The sequence below is a fragment of the Phaethon aethereus genome, assembly GCF_964289735.1.
Source record: "Phaethon aethereus genome assembly, chromosome: 2".
NCBI lineage: Eukaryota > Metazoa > Chordata > Aves > Phaethontiformes > Phaethontidae > Phaethon > Phaethon aethereus.
This window is the reverse complement of record NC_138582.1, coordinates 130,634,097-130,649,994: the sequence shown is the minus strand read 5'-3', so window position 1 is coordinate 130,649,994 and position 15,898 is coordinate 130,634,097. Positions and strand designations below refer to the sequence as shown.

The following is a 15,898-nucleotide window of genomic DNA, read 5'->3' as shown; positions in this document are numbered from 1 at the left end:
CAGTTAGTTATCTAAAGGAATTAATGATAAATCAAGCTTAACTTCATTTCTAATGTGTTCGGAGGGTACAGACCAGTAAATTCAACTTTATGACTTAAGATTTTTTTTTTCTCTCTACAAACTGTAGGAGCTCTTCAAGTAAAACCACAACAAACTCGGTGTCTGTGACTTCTTTCTTCTTTTTGATCATTGCTGGCCATTACAGTTTGTTTTTCCCCTAAGGAAAACAATAGTGCACTAACAATTATGTACATCCAACTTGATTTTAAATTTGGATATTGATGTACTGTAAATAGGTACTTGCATTGTAGTCTACATTTGTTTAATACTTTCTGTAATATTTAAGAGTTGCTTAAAGGTATACAGAATGTACAGTTACTTAAAGCTAACGTTTTTCCTCTCTAATCAAAGGGGGTTCTAAGTTCTTCCTTTATGGCTAGAACAGTAAGAAATGATGCTCCTGTAACATAAGTACTGCTGTCTGTCAGTAATGAACTTTGCAACTTTGTTTTCCAAAGTACATTTTATTTTGATCTGTCCAGTATATTGCACTAATTCTTTTAGTTATTTTCATTATATGAAATCTACCAAGTGTGTCAGAAGAGATGAATTAGTCTATTTAAATGTTGAACTGATAGCAGAAGCTTACTTGTGCAGATTTTAAATTTGCAGTAATCTGGGTTTAGCAAGGAAAATGACAGTTCACCAGTGTTTAGTTTTATATTGAGGTGCTCAGGTTTGAATAAAGTGGTTTAAAAAAATTTTTTTTTATTACTGTTTCTTATTGGGAGTTTCAGAAGGTTTTATTGCATTTGCACAGCTCCAGACAAGATGTCTGATTTACTATATGGTTCAGCATTTAAGATGATTGCAAGTAACTTACGACACAGCTAGATATAAGCTTCTACTATATGTACTGTGGCACTCCAATTATCCTATGATAAATTTTTAAGTGTTGAGGTAATTGGGTATCCTATTGCATCCATTTAGAAGTACGATCAAAATAGTAATATTATCTTTTGAACCTGCAGCTAATGCAGCCTTTACCAGTTGCTCACTAATGTAGCTTGCTGCGTTGTCGTAGAATGTCTCAGAGGTGACTCTGCCTCTTCCTCCAGTTTGTGATTCACAGTTGGATGGGTATGTTTTTGTGTCCTCTTCAAACTGTGGTGGTGATTTAGAACCTGTTGGTGATACAGTCTTTAGCAGTTCTTGACCAGTGTAACTTGCAGGTTTGTCACAAAATATCTTGGAGTCCATTTTTTCTGCCAGTTGTGGACATGAGTCATAATTAGAAATGTATGCTTTTGTATCTTTTGGGAGCTGTTTCATGTCTTTAGATGCTATTGCCAGTACATTCTCTTGCAGCTGTTTATGGGTGTGACTGGGACTTGTCACACAGAAAGTGTCAGTGTCTATTTCTTCTTGCTCCGCAGTCTGTGACTGTGGCTGAAAACTGTTACCTAGATAAACTTTTCTGCCCTCAAACTGTTCCAGTTCTTCAGAGCCACCTTGTGTGCTAGAATCAGACTGTTTTATCTCTCTGTTGTGTGAGTTTACTTCATTCTTACTGGAAAGAGACAGTTCTGGATCAGCTTGTTTTTTGTGGTCATCAGTTTCCTTAGGAACTCCATCTTCACTTTGCAAATAGTTCCTGCTAGAACATTTTGGTTTATTTTGTTTCAGGTTGCCTTTTGAGTCAGTGAGAAAAATGTCTTTATTGGAATACGCTATCTCTATTCCACCTTGTAGATCATTGATAGCCTTTGAGTCATTTAAGTTGTCTTCAGTGAGGGGCATCAAATACTGACATTTATACAGAGAAGTCCCTTTTTGTTGAACACATTCATACATTCTCAGATACTGAGTGAATGTTGTTAGAGTTAATGCAAGTACTTCACTGTAATCCAAAACCTCCCAAAGGCCATTAGAAGCTAAAATAAGAAACTGACAAGTATCATCAATAGGGACAGATATAGTATGAGGTACAGGTATAACAGATCTTTTCAGTACTGGATCTCCGTGGTGTCCAAGACCCCTTGTGGTTCTCAGGTACCCCTCTACTAATCCATCTGGTTCATTAGTGCTGATGTTTCCACCGTTCTGAAGTATGCGTTTTCTCTCGCTTACATTAGAAGTGCTGTGCTCTTCTGAGAGACAGTAACTCTTTCCATTTTTACATAGGACTGCATGTGCATTACCTAAAATAGAAGTAAGATAATATTTTGAATTACAGTGTACTGATTTTTTTGAGATAATTGCTGTTACATTAACAGTCTTTTGCTAAGGAGTGGGGGGAAAAAACTGAGATCATAGTTCAATTATCTGCTGCCACAGGCACCAATATGTCTGTCAGCAAATCTCGTTCTATTTTACAGCAAAGTTTTCTGTGTGGATTTTTTTTCCCTTCTCAGTATTCAGAAAACTATTCTAGAACCTTTTTCTTCTGACTGCAACTAAACTCTTATGAGGTCAGCTTAAAATGCAGTCTGATAGAAATGTCGCACCTTGACTGGTTTTTAAGCAAGAATGTATAATTTTCTCAAACACTCTTTTTTCTTTTTTTTCTTTTTTTTTTTTTGTAGAAAAGTGTGTGCTTTCAAAAATACTATGGCTGAATGAACTCATCAAGAAGTTTCAGGTTCAGGCTATTTTTAGCAGTGTAAAATTTCTGGTATCTGAAAATAGTTTGGACATCCTGTAAAATTTACAATTTACTAACATGATGCCATAAATCTCTTCCTCGGTTAACGGACCCAAGGGAGCAAGAGTTCTCACAGTCATCATAAGTCGAGAACTAACTTCTTTAGTAGGAATAGGTACTTCACCTTTCCCTCAACACTTTTGAAATCTGCGGGGTGAGAATGAAAGGTGTTAGAAATTGCAACACTGCAGGAGTCTAGTCTTATCAGACATGAATGCAGATCATAAGGGAAAGCAGCTCTGAAACAAAGCGATGTATTGTTTGAGATCCTCTATGGCTATGCTGGGAGAAGACCATTTTTTGTGTTAGAGGAGATTATTGGTCTGCTCCCATGTGTTGGCATAAGGGAAAAGTGGTGTCTTTACAGGAGGAACTTGAGTGGGATGGTAGCTTTCCAGACAGTAAGCTGGCTGCGGTGTGGTCATTTATATTGCATTTTTAATATCATCTGGCTAGACTAGGACACAGATCTCTGAAAAGTGTTTATAAGTATGCACAGCTTACACAGTAGTTGTATTTCTTGGGCAGTATTGGGATTGTCTAGTGTAGGAGACAGCTAAGTGTAGTCTGTGAAGGCAGATTTCTCTAGAAGGTGACTCAGCATTACCAAACTGAAGGACACACCTTTTTTTATTGATTATAGAATGTAGATGCCTTAAGCTTTGCTGTGTGACTGTTTCTTTGTGCTTGCTCCTTCCTCTGATTTCCATGGAGAGCTAGAAGATTGTCTAAAATTTCCTTTGAACCCTCTGAGTAAGACCAACAGCTGTAAACCTAACAAAGGGCATAATATAACCCTTGTGGAACAATTTGACTGCAAGAGAGAGTAAAATCTAGCTGCTTTTGGATGTAAGTCTCTTGTCTGCAAACCAGAGACAGGGCAAAAAAATAAACGAAAACTAGCTGACCTATCAATGTGGGACTAAATGAAGAAGACAAAGCTGGCCAATGCCACCATCTCCTTCTCCGCATATCTGATCATCCTCTTCAGTTGCTTACCTGGTGCTAAAGGAACGTGTCTATACTTCTCTAAGAACACATTCCTGGAGGGAAAATGAAGCTTGATGTTGTGCAGATCTTTGTGATACATTTGGTGGAAAATTAAGTGTATTAGACTAAACAAATGTGTATTTAGCAGTGGTTCAAAAATGTGGACTTCATTCATAAAAGGCTTCAAGTATCTCTGATGAACTTCAAGCCTTAACTCATTAGTAGAGCTTGAGTTTACAGTATCTTTAATTGCAGCCAGCATAAAACCTCATCTGGGAGGGAAGGTTGGAGGCAGGTTAACTAGAACATTTTGGTTTGGTGAATTCTCTGCCAAATTTTCTCACCTTCATTTTACCTCTCAAGCTCACTGTAATAAAAGTGTTTCTTTCCCAACAATGTGAAAACAAATGCATCTGAAAACATTACAACCTATATGTGAGTTAATACCGTATTCTATTGAAAGTGTGACTGCATCTCCTGACAGAATATCTGAGCTAGTGCTAAACTACCAGTTTTGATAACCGTAACAGTAAAATTTGGGTAGCTGCAAAAATGCTTGCTTGAGGTAGAGAAAGCATGGCTATAGCAACAAGCATTGGGAGAATGGAGGAGAGAGCGGGACAGACCACAGGTCAGTGTCAGTGCATGTTCAAGTTCTTTTATAGTGTTCCTCTGACTGGCAGAGGATTGCATATTATTGTTAAGCAAAAATACTTTTTCTTTTAAATCTGGGATCAGTTTTTCCAAATGTGGAATATGATAATTTTTTTTTCCGCCTAGAAAAAAAATTAAGCCTCTCAAATGGTTTTCCCTTTCCCTGCTGATCTTTGACCCTCTTGATAAATTTCAGTCAAATTTCATATGAAGAAATATAAAGAAGTCTTACAAGTTTTGTGAATATGCTCATCTGAGGAGGAGGGAGTGCCCCGTTGATGGAAAGTTGCAGTGTTAGCGCACTCCTTACTGATGATAGGGAGAGTGGTAGAAAAGCATTATAGTGCTGGGCATGTGCTTCAAGCAGAGATTGGAAGACACTAATCCATTTGAAACTCTTCACCTAACAGCTTTTTTTATATAATTCTGCTTGTGTACTCCTTTATGGGAAAGCAAGCATCTTGCTTGTAATCTTACAGCTGTAGTGTACACAGAGTGTACACAAGAGAACTTAACTGGTAGCAAAAACCACAAAGGAGGAAGATGCAATGAATTGCTAAGAATGGCAAGAGCTTTGTCCTGTGTTTCCTGCAGTAGGGCTAGGTGAAGAAGCATTAGGAATGTATCAGTGTTTCTGATTATAATTAATAACTGGTTTTCTACACTATAGAAAGGCAAAGCAGGGTTCTACTTCATAAGGAAACGGGTCTGAATAGATCTTCCATAACAGTAAATAACTTATTTCAGAAATGAATAGTTCAGATGATTCCCACAGATCATGTTTTCAGTTTGCTGGTAGCAAAATGTGGTGGCACTTTGTCTAAATGAAACAAATGAATAAAAAGAGTATCTTAAGCATTTTTCATTGACATGAAGGGATCAGAAGATTTGTGATTGCCTGCCCTAAAATGATGACATCTTAAACCTTGTTTAAAAAAAAAAAAAGTCCTTACTACTCTTACAGGGGTCACTTGTATATTATGGAATGCTTCCTAATTGTGTCTTTCATATTAGTAAATTGACTTTACTGATTTAACTCAAATATCATACTCAAACTACTTCTCTAATAAGCTTAATACTTACTGTCTGATACCAGTATCAGTTGCAAGGGAATTTATCATGTCTCCCTCAAATTGTCAGGTTAAGGCAATTGCTGGTTTTTTCCTCCATATATCTACTGACAACAGATCTCTAGATTATCTTATTTTTTTCTCTTTTTTTATTGGGCAGAAGAAAAAAAATATCCTGGTGTGGAATGTACATACCTATGTTAGCAATGTGCAGTAACCCAGCAACACCTTTGGCTGTCCTGGCTAATGGACTGTGTGTGTTGTTTTCAAAATGTTTTCTTTCTTCTTCCTCAGTGCCGTCTGTCTCTTCACTGGGGATTCTTTCCACCAAACAGGTAACAGCTGAACAGCCACTCCAGCGAACTTTGGAAACCTCATTCCTTCCCAGTCGCAAAAGTCTATCCATTCTCCAAAAGGACTTGGCATACGCTTTGTGAATCCATTCATAAGTATTGGTCTTGTTGGTCCTGTCACTGCCTGGTTTATCAGAGAAAATCCTCTCTTTCTCCCTGTAATCTGCCTTGATTACTGTGGCAAAAGAATCTAGAATTTGCTGTTCATCCTCATCCATTTTGTAGGAGGAATCCATTTGAGCAAGCTGGTCAAGAAATAAAAGTGGAAGCTCTGCTGCAACAGTTTCTGCAGCTGTCACACCATGAGAGCCATCAACTAACCCCAGAAAACATGTATCTGACCTATTTCCATAGTTGTCGAGCACAATAAATCTATCTTCCATGTCTCCCTGCCATGTGGAATTTCTATCCTGGCAAATTGATAGTGCTTTTATTAAAGAGTTACTTATTTTCTTAGAAGTACTAGGATTATTAATATTAGCAAGATCACAATATGATGTAGGAGTGTGATTATCCATGAGGAATTCAAATGAATAATCAATCTTCTGCCTATGTGTCTCAGAATATTTAGGAATCTTGGTCAATTTTGAAATTAGTTTCTGTCTCTGAGCTAAAAGTGTTTTGTTGTCAGTCTTTGTTTGTGGGCTGTCAAAGCCCAGCAAAGTTAGGGCTTTGTGGGTTTTCTTATGATACAGAAGGTGATATGGGTATATTGTTTGTTGACATGCAGAGCAAAAAATTGAAATGCACTTGGAATCATTGTTCTCGGGTGGAATTGTGACCTTCTGCAGCTGATCTTCCTCATCTCTGGAATGTTCAAAATCGGGTGGGATTGTTTTGTCTTGTGACTTTTCCTCGCGTGTCATTCTATAAAGAAGTTGAATATGTTAAGAGTTTTCATATTTTCATATTTCAATATTTTAATATTAGGTAACACTACATTTACCTAAGCCTTGTTCTCATTCTCTTATAAACTCTGAATTGCATCATTATGTACTAATGGTTGAGAAACTGGGAAACCCATGTGAGATTGTATAAAAATTGCAACTAATAACTCGGCTCAGAATCAGTAATACAGGAAATTCAAGAAATTAATTTCCAAGTGGAAATACAGCATTCATGACACGTTTTAGATCATTCTTGTACCTAGTGAGGTCTCAGTCAGTTGTTTCCTCCTTGTGATTCAGTGCATAGCCCTGTGCCTTCACACTGTTAGAACTGTCAATATGAAGTAGTTCCTCATCAGCTTTTCTGTCTCTATTCATCACTGTCCAGACATGGTAGTGGAGTCCAACTCCTACTTGCAAATTAAAAAAAAGAGGAAAAAAAAAAAAGTCATGTTCTAAATTAAGATTCAAAAAATCTGCTAATCTTGCATGGGAGATATGAAACAGGACCCAGAAGCGCTGGTGTGTCTCTAATCAAATCTCACTCTCATTGCGATCAGTTTTAGTTGTGAGGCCTTTAGGAGTCAACTGGAAAAAATTTTATTTTATACCATTGCATTTAGGCACACAGAAGATAAATTACATTTATGTGGACAATATTCTATTGTTTTTCTTGATTATGAGAGCTAGATTTTGCAATGTTCATGTTCCTTTCCCTGTGGGATGGATTTTGAATGTGTCCATTTCTAAATGAAGAAAGTGTAATGAAGAACAAAAATATTATCAAATGAGCCAAGCAATGTTTGAGCTTTTAGGTCTGTGGGAAACACCCCTGCTCCTTGGGCTGCGAGACCTGCGAGCAGCAGCGCACGCCCTCTTGTATTCTCCAGCCATGAGGATGGAAAGAGAGATGCGCTTTGCAACAGAGCTCGTGGAAGAGCAACGAGGCTGAAAATGCAGAATCGAGGCCAGGTACTGCAAGGACATCGAGTTTAATCAGCACAAGCCTCTCTGCCCATTCCCAGCCAAAGCTAATCTCTTTCTCCTGTCCCCATGCGCCTCCTTTCTCCCACTTCAGCTCTTTGCTCCGGTCTCCCCTTCCTCTTCAGCCCAGTCTCTCTCTCCTCATTCTTCTTCCTCGAGGCCGTGTTGCCTCCTGAGTCCTGGGACTCTCCGCACTCCCACATGTACATTCTCTCAAATATCTGCTTCCAAATACCACTGCTAGTGATGGGGATATGCATATATAAAGACACCTTCAGTCTTCTGTTAATAACAAAGGGAATACTGAGAGCCAGGACAAAATACGAGACTGTTCTTAGGTCTGGCACCTGGTGCTACAAACCCAAGAGTCAGAGCCATGGAGTAAGTCCTAGTGAGGCACCCCCTGACGGAGGCCGGCCGCTGCAGAGGGGACTGCCTGAATTCAGCACCTACACATTGTTACGTCTCCACTCGTAACCAGCATATATATAAAAATATAAATAATAATAATAAATCATAATAAATACTAAATAATAAATACAAATATTTTAAAATACTTTTAAAGTATTGTAACTTGCTCTGATTAGGGTAGATTTGTAAGAATGACAAAAGGTGCACTACTGATGCCATCTCAGCCAAATTCCCAAGCCCTGGTTTAAAACCTGATAACCTTAGAGTTTCTCTATAAAACAGTTATTAGCTTTTTGGTTTAATAAGAGCAAAACAACATATTTTTCAAATCCTATTCTCAGAAACAGCTAAACCATCTTACCTGGGACTTTTTCAAATTATTCTGCTTAAGGCTTGCAAATGTTCAGTATGAACAGTTAATAGCAACTTAAAACTCTGCCAGCTGAAAACATGAGGCAACCCAGCACTAATAATTGTGCTTATAATTTGAAATGGGTAAGAAAACTCATAGATAACGTAGAGAGAAAATGCCAATGTTGCTTAGGCAGCAGATGAAACTAAAACTGTTTGAATGTTTGCTCTGTCCTATAAAGTGATGTGCAGCTAAGCCTTCCAGCTGCTTGCATAACATCCTCCCCCCAGATCAGCACACAGCATACATGTACAGCCACCATAATAGCACAAAATCCTGACACCGTGAGCCGCTCAGCTTGCCAGCCTATACATCATCAGTCTACTAAGTATGAAAACATAGTGTTTGTTTATATTTCTTAAGCTAGTTAAGTTTGGCTTATTTATTTAGCATGTAGTACTTATGTGTGCCTGGATGAGAAATATCAGACAAAAATGCATATATTACAGGTTTTTGTTGTATTCTCTCTTCTGAGATTTCTGACTTTCGGTGGCCATTGTTAACTGCTGTTAATCCACCACCGGCGCAAACAGCGGTAGTGGATTAGCAGCAGTAATATCCCGCAGCATGATTACAAGAGTAGCCTTTGATAATTTCATCCTGCTTCTGCCTTCTCCATTTTCTGAGGCTTGCTCTTTAAACTTGATACAGCCACACCTTAAAGTAACTATTTTGCAACTGTTGTCTCTTCCAGGATTTCAGCTGGGAATACATTTTCTTTTCTCTCGTTATCTCTGTTCATCATCTCTGGGTTATAAGCATTTCCATGATTTGTTTTTCAAGACATGCACTTTTTTCTTGTGGTGAAAATTTGATGAAATTCCTTCAACTGAGAATTACAGGAGCATTAAAAGACAAAGCCCCAACCTCATCCAGCTCCAATTAATCTTAACAGGTCTTAAAGAATCAAATGCCTCTGATCAGCTGAGATAGATTTTCTTCTTAAAATTTTGTAATTGATCTCTTCAGCAGAGGGTGATACCACTTGAAAAAACCTTTATGATGCTCTAGTATACCTTGTCCTTGCAGAGGCAAGCTTGCAGGTGGCTACGGCTCTCAATCTGCTGTAGGACCAGTTTATGGGAAAGTCCATGTTTCCACAAGAGGTGAGCATCAGCCTCCTCTAGAAATGCTGCACCACTTCAGTGGGGCAAGATAAGGAGGCATGTGATTAAAATAGCAGGGAAAGATCTGCTTGTGCAGCAACTTTGTCCTTCATTCTGCATAGTTAAAATTTGAGACTGGGAGATCACGCAAGCCTTTTCAATGCTGTCATCATGATGATGCACTCAGGAGTGAGAAAAAATAGGACTAATATATACAGAAAATCTGGTAAGCTGCTTTTTGTCAGCCTTTTAAATAGGAACCCATTTTACATTTAGTGTATATAAAAGCCCCTTGGATTAGAGACAGGAAATTGAAAACTTTCAACAAAATGTTAGTTTGATCTCAGCAAACTTAATTGTAACAAACATACCTTATAGATGTTTATATCTGTGTAAGTGCTAACAAATGACAATTTCAGAGCACCAAAACAGTCCCACTTTATTACAATGCATAAATAACCATATAATATACATAATAATTCATTAATTCACATCAAGAAGATATGCTACAATTCTTCAGTTGCAATCACTTTGCTCATAATAATTAAAAGGGCAGGCCTGATATTAATTCTTTATAGTATGCATACACTGCTTATGTTAATAGCTGAAAACCTTGTAAAAATGAAATAAAAAAGGAAACATTTCCTTTGTTGATCTCTTATGAAGTAAAAAGATTAGTCTGTATTTCCTTCTCTCCTTGCAGTTCCCTCATCAGGAACAGATACAGACTCGCAAGTTTTTTGCTGTCAGGTTAAAGGATAACAGGGAGATACTGACAGCACAATACACTAAGCTAAAGCGCACTCAGCCTCAGAGGGCAAAAGATAAAATTCAGCTTTCTAGCTCACTGCAGTTTTTCCTGTGCTTATTTAGGGAGCCAACACCCAGCACTGTTTAATGTTCTGAGTTGAAAACAGAAGCAGGGAAAAAAAAAAAATTAGAAGATGTAGAATAATGGGGAGTGAACCACAGTTTGAGATTGTTGTGACACAAACAGTGAAGATGATTTTTTTCCCCTTGAAAACACATACAAAGAGCCTCTTGGTGCGTAGTCCTGCTACTAGGAAAGGGAGGCTGCTGCCCCTCGCTGCTCTATGCTGCCCTGTCTGTAAGGGGAGCAGAACTGAGGCAGAGCACTGCAGGCCAGGGCTTTGTATGGCAGAGGATAACCATCACCCCAGTAAAACTCGTGTTTCTGGCAACCATTTCTAGCTGTGGCACTTGGAGTTGCTTGCTGTTCACATAGCGCGGTGGAATTATTTTCTGTTTCTGCAGTTTGGCACTACAGTCTCATTGTTTTAATGAGTGAAGTTGTCACTAATAGAGCTTTGAGGACCCAGGATCTGATTTGTGTCGGAACAGAAGAGTCCCGTATGCAGTTATCTCCCTCTGACACACGTCGTTCCTTGACTCCACCCAGAGCGTGCTTCTTCCTCACTTACCTTTGTCACAGCCAGCACTTAACTTTACACAATCTCTAGTGCTGAACTCCTTCCCCTGTGAGCTTTGTTTTTTTACTTATTATTTGCTACATACTTGTGGTCTTAGAAAACGGTGACTATTATTGATGCTGAAACCAGCACTGGGAAGATGCCTGCCTGCCTGCGGGTGATAGGAGGAGGCAGAGAATGGGCTGTGTGATGTAAAATAGAGGTCACAGTCTCCCTGAGCTTCTCGTCACACTATTATCAGCTAATGTATAAACAGGCCTCACTGCTGCAAATTCTTGCTGAATGAGCACTGGCTTCCTTGCCTGTCTTTTCCTTCTTCCCTGCTTTACTTCTTGCAATGCCTTTCCTCTGCTCATGCCTCAGCCAGCACTGCCCTCTCAGTCCCCCCGATGCCACAACATGGCTCCTGTTGCCTCACGTTCAGCCCCGCTCCTCTCCTCCTGACAGATTTCTTTTCCCTCTGTCTGTCACCTCCCCTGGAAAATTGTTAGCGAATGCATCACATCCGCATACAGAAACCACGGCGAGGACTCTTGGCATGGCCGGGACCAGCCCCTGCCAAGGAGGCACCAGTGGGGCTGTAGCATTTGCCATGGCGCAGCTTGACGGTGCTGAGCAGTGCATGCCCTGTGGCACAGCCCGAGCCAGGGTACAGGCAAGCACTGTCACCTATGTAGGGGCTGCTTTACTGGTTCCCAGCTTTACATGGTCACCTTCGGCCAAGGCAGCAGAGCACTAATATCTTATGTGAAAACCCTTACATAGCCTTTCTTAAACTCACACAGGACCTTCGAAAAACTTTTCACCTGAAAAGACAAACTCTGCTAACCCTGCAGCCATGCCCTATACCTTCCACCAGTTTTAGCAGAGCTGGCCCTCTCATTCTCCAAAACCATCTGCAGAGGCAATGATGCGGAAGGAAGAAGACATCTTCTCCCACGTGAGTCAACTTAGGTGTGCGTAGTAGCCTACTTACTGTATCCCCAGAAGCAATGATGCAGCTCCAAGGAAGTCCTGTTGTGGAAGGTGAGGGAAGAGATAAAGATGAACCTGGTGAGTCACAGGAGCATGCTGGGGGCAGAGCCTGCCTTCAGGACTTGGGAACACTCCCACCTCTAGACCTGATAATAGGCAAGAAGGAAGGAAGTGATTAATAACTAAAATAATTATGGAATACATTAAGATAATTAGCCTCCTTATTTAAGTGTGGTCCAAAACTGGAATCTTGGGATTCCAGGCCCACCGGTTTTTTGTCATCCTATGAAGTGGAACCAGTCCCCGTCATTAGGTCTTCGTAGGTGAGAGTTATAATTTGTGACACTGGCTGCTTGGGCAGAGGCGCAGCTCCTCAGCTGGGTGGAAGCATCGAACTGGGAAATGGCAGTAGCAAAAAAATGACAAAAACATCTCTTCCCACACCGTTCCCAGTAGCTGGGTCTGTCTTGGTGGGGCAGAGGCGGCGGTTTGTAGGCCACCGAGTGCCTGCGTGGGGCAGAGCAAAGGGGTGCAGAGGGGCTGTGAAACATTGAGCGGGGATGGCAGGCCTGCTGGGCTCAGCATGGGAGGGGAAACACAGCGGAGGTGCGAGGTTTTGGGGATCCACAAGGAGAAAGCTGTGGCAGAAGGTGGAAGATGGGTGAAGATAACGTAACTGTGCCTCCTGCACTCTCCTCCCAGCGACACCCTGCCTCCCTCACCCCACAAACCCACATCTGGGGTTACTGCTGCCCTCCCGGGGTTCCTCGGCTTGTTCCAGCCGTACACACCACAATTACAGTTGGTCTAAACGGAGGGTTTTAACCTGCTCCATCTCTGCGGTTTAGCCAAGCAGCTGGCCACCGTGCTCGTGTCGTGCATTTCCAGGTGCCCTCCCACACAGACATGGGGAAGGCCCAGGGGCGGGCCTGCACGGTCAGATGTGCTTAGGCCAGTGTAATTTCATTTTACAGAAATAAAAGGGATTGTCCACATGGAGTTTTATTATCTAAATCAGCATCCTATCAAGGGTCGCCGGCTACTCAGGTGGAGGTAGCAGAAAGGAGGCCCCGTCCCTCCCGCCCGCTGAGCCTGTGCCAGTCGCCCAGGGCTCTGTAGGGCTGCCAGCACCCACCGCCCTGCCCTGCGCGGGGCGGGTGGTCAGCAGAACTGCCGAAGCGCAGTGGAAGTATGCTGAGCGGGGTCCCGGAGAGCTGCAGGGGCCTCTGCCACGCGTTAAGGAGCAGGAAGAAGAGAAAAAGACGTTAGAGAAAGGAATAAACAAAAAAAGTGCGGGGAGGCAGAAGAAAGAAAAGGTAAGGGAAAAATAGATAGTACCTCCCACGTTTGCACGAAGCAATCTGGAGCTCTCACTACCATGAAATAACAGAGTGTAAGCCTGTGTAGTGACCGCAGATGGCTAAATAACTTAAACAAGCAGCTTCTGAGCTTGGCGCAGACAATTCACGTTGTAGTGGCAAAGGCAGTAAATGCCCTGTGCTGTGTGAGCCCAGCCTTCACTTTCTCACTTGGTTTGTGTTAAATCAAAACTCTGACTGCAGTCTAGAAGACCATCCTCTGGGTAAGAAACGAATAAAAACTGCTAAGTGCTCTATCACTAACAAGAAGTTTGTGTTACTAAAACAGCCACGAGTGTTGCAATGACATTTTCTCCTTTTTTTTTTTTGCATTTTTTTCCTTTAAAAGCTGGGTAACTGGGCTGTGAGGTTCCCTATAACAGACAAAGGCCTAGTGGGAAGGTCTGCCATCTGCATTATTAAAGTCACATGTAAGCACCATGGGAAGCTGACAAGATGCTAGAGACAGTATAATGAACAAAAGTTTTGTACTGTTAATACTTCCAGTGATTCATAAAACATTGATAGCAGTCCTGAATGCGTGCTAGCCAAGAGGGAGGCCACTTCACCCACAAGGAATGCACTAATGAAAGGACACAATAGGATTTTATACTTGGAGAAATTCCCCAGAGGGGCAATAGCTCCGCTTTTCACATTTGCATTGAATGGCAAGAATAAAAACAGGTGGGAGAGAAGGAAAAAAGTCCCATCTTGAACAAAAGGAGAGGGAGAGAGGGTTGGGTCGGGCACTCTCGTTCGGATGAGGGGTAGGGGTGGGATCCCGCTTGGCCGTGGGCTGGGAGGTCCCTCTCGAAGAGGTAGCATTCAGCATCATGCTGCTATTAGTTGAGTCATTCTTTAATTTACCTGACCAAGATAGGCCCCAAAAGCCCTAAATGACAACTGGGTAATAACCAGGCGTCAGGCACACCCTAAACTGCATTTTAATTTCTTCTTTTGTGGCTTGGCATCAAGAATGCAACCACCTCCTTTGCTGGAATAACGCACATGCTCTTGCACTTAAGTCTGTCGGGTGTTCACAGTGAATTTGGGCGAGAGCAACAAACAGGAGATGCGGGTCTCCTGAGCAGGCACCTCCTCGGGGCTATCAGCAGCCTGAGAATCACAGGAACTGGCACTTGTGCCTCATCCAGCTCCTGGCTTGCTAAATTTGATGCAGATGAGTCGTCTTCCTGAAGTCATGGGGCTACTCACCCCAGTTTTCGAGCTGAGCAGCGCAGGCAGGCAGCTAGGCTCACTCAGCTCCCACCAGTGCTTGCTGAACGCCGGCTTCAGAGTCAGTTCGACTTGTGCAAACCCACTGATGTGCCCCGAAGGACAGAAACTGAAAAACATGGCGAGGGCTTTTCAGACAACGCTTTGAGTTTGAATCTAAATGAATATCTTCATAGTGCATGGTTAATGATGAACCATAAGCACCAAGAGTGATTCTGTTGTGCTCAAATGGAGTTATACATGCATTACAATCAGAAAATTAATATGTACTTGCTTGTGAACTCAGGCAACAGAAGAAGACAGCTTAGATATATGAAACCAAGAATGACGTATATACACTCACTTGTCAAAGCATAATTTTTTGTCTGTTTTCCTAATGTAGCGCAACCTGTCATGGCCAAATTATATTCACTGAAGCCACCAAAAGTCAACATAGCCCAAGTTATAGTCCCATGTTTCCAGTCAGCAAATGATCTTTTCATTCCTTATTCTTGCCAAAATTCTGAATGTAATATTTTACCTGTCACTGGATGAGTTTAAAGCAACGTCAAGCTGCTTTTTTTTTCCTAATAATAATATATTTGCACAAAGTTAGAATGAGAACAATGATTTAAATCAGGTTTAAAGTTAAAAAAAAGACTTACCTATTTGTGGTTAAAGAGTGGTTTCTTTCTAAGCTGCTTCTCTGCAGTAGCAGGCAGGAGTTCTGCATGTGTAGTAAAATTAGTGTTTATAAATGTTACTATAGTAACTGTATCCGTAGCCACAGGCTGGTAGACTTACTGTTCTGGTTATCTAGTGCCCAGCAAGGTAAAAAGGAAAAAAAAAAGATATAGTATTGTAAGGCAGCTGTGCTCTTGAGGATTCAAGGAGGAACTGCAGCAAAAGTATTTTTTGCCTTTATACTAACCAGTGCCTTACTGTACGCAATAAAGCAGCGTTTTTCCCATTAGATCCTCACAGACACACCATGAAATGTAAACAAATATTTGGGCGCTTAACCAAACTCTGTATCTGCTTCATAACAACTTTCAGCTTTGATTTTACTGTAATGGAAGTAAAAACTTATCAGGCTTTTAAGGACTTTGAAGAATAAGGTGAAATAATAAGGTCGTTCGCCTAGGTTGTGATCCTGTGAATGCTCACCTGTGCAGTTTTAGACATAATGCACTGCTGAGTGGCCTTCATAAACATCAGTGGAGTTACCTGTGTAAAAATAGTAAATGTATTTTCAGAATTGAAACTTGTAATTCAGTTCTATGTGGGTGTGCAAACTTGGGAGGCATATCATCAGCTTACTGTTTAAA

General features: G+C 41.0%; 1 protein-coding gene across 1 annotated transcript; it reads right to left on the bottom strand.

Annotated features, from left to right (window-relative positions):
• Window positions 1–948: 948 nt before the first annotated feature.
• PP2D1 (protein phosphatase 2C like domain containing 1) lies at window positions 949–7,793 on the bottom strand (the record flags this gene model as incomplete). The annotated part of the gene is made up of 2 exons (XM_081996487.1): window positions 5,614–7,793; window positions 949–2,201 (listed from the first exon to the last, which is right to left on the bottom strand). The coding sequence occupies exons 1-2, from the start codon at window positions 6,635–6,637 to the stop codon at window positions 949–951; spliced, it is 2,277 nt and encodes a 758-aa protein (XP_081852613.1). The 5' UTR covers window positions 6,638–7,793.
• Window positions 7,794–15,898: the final 8,105 nt, after the last annotated feature.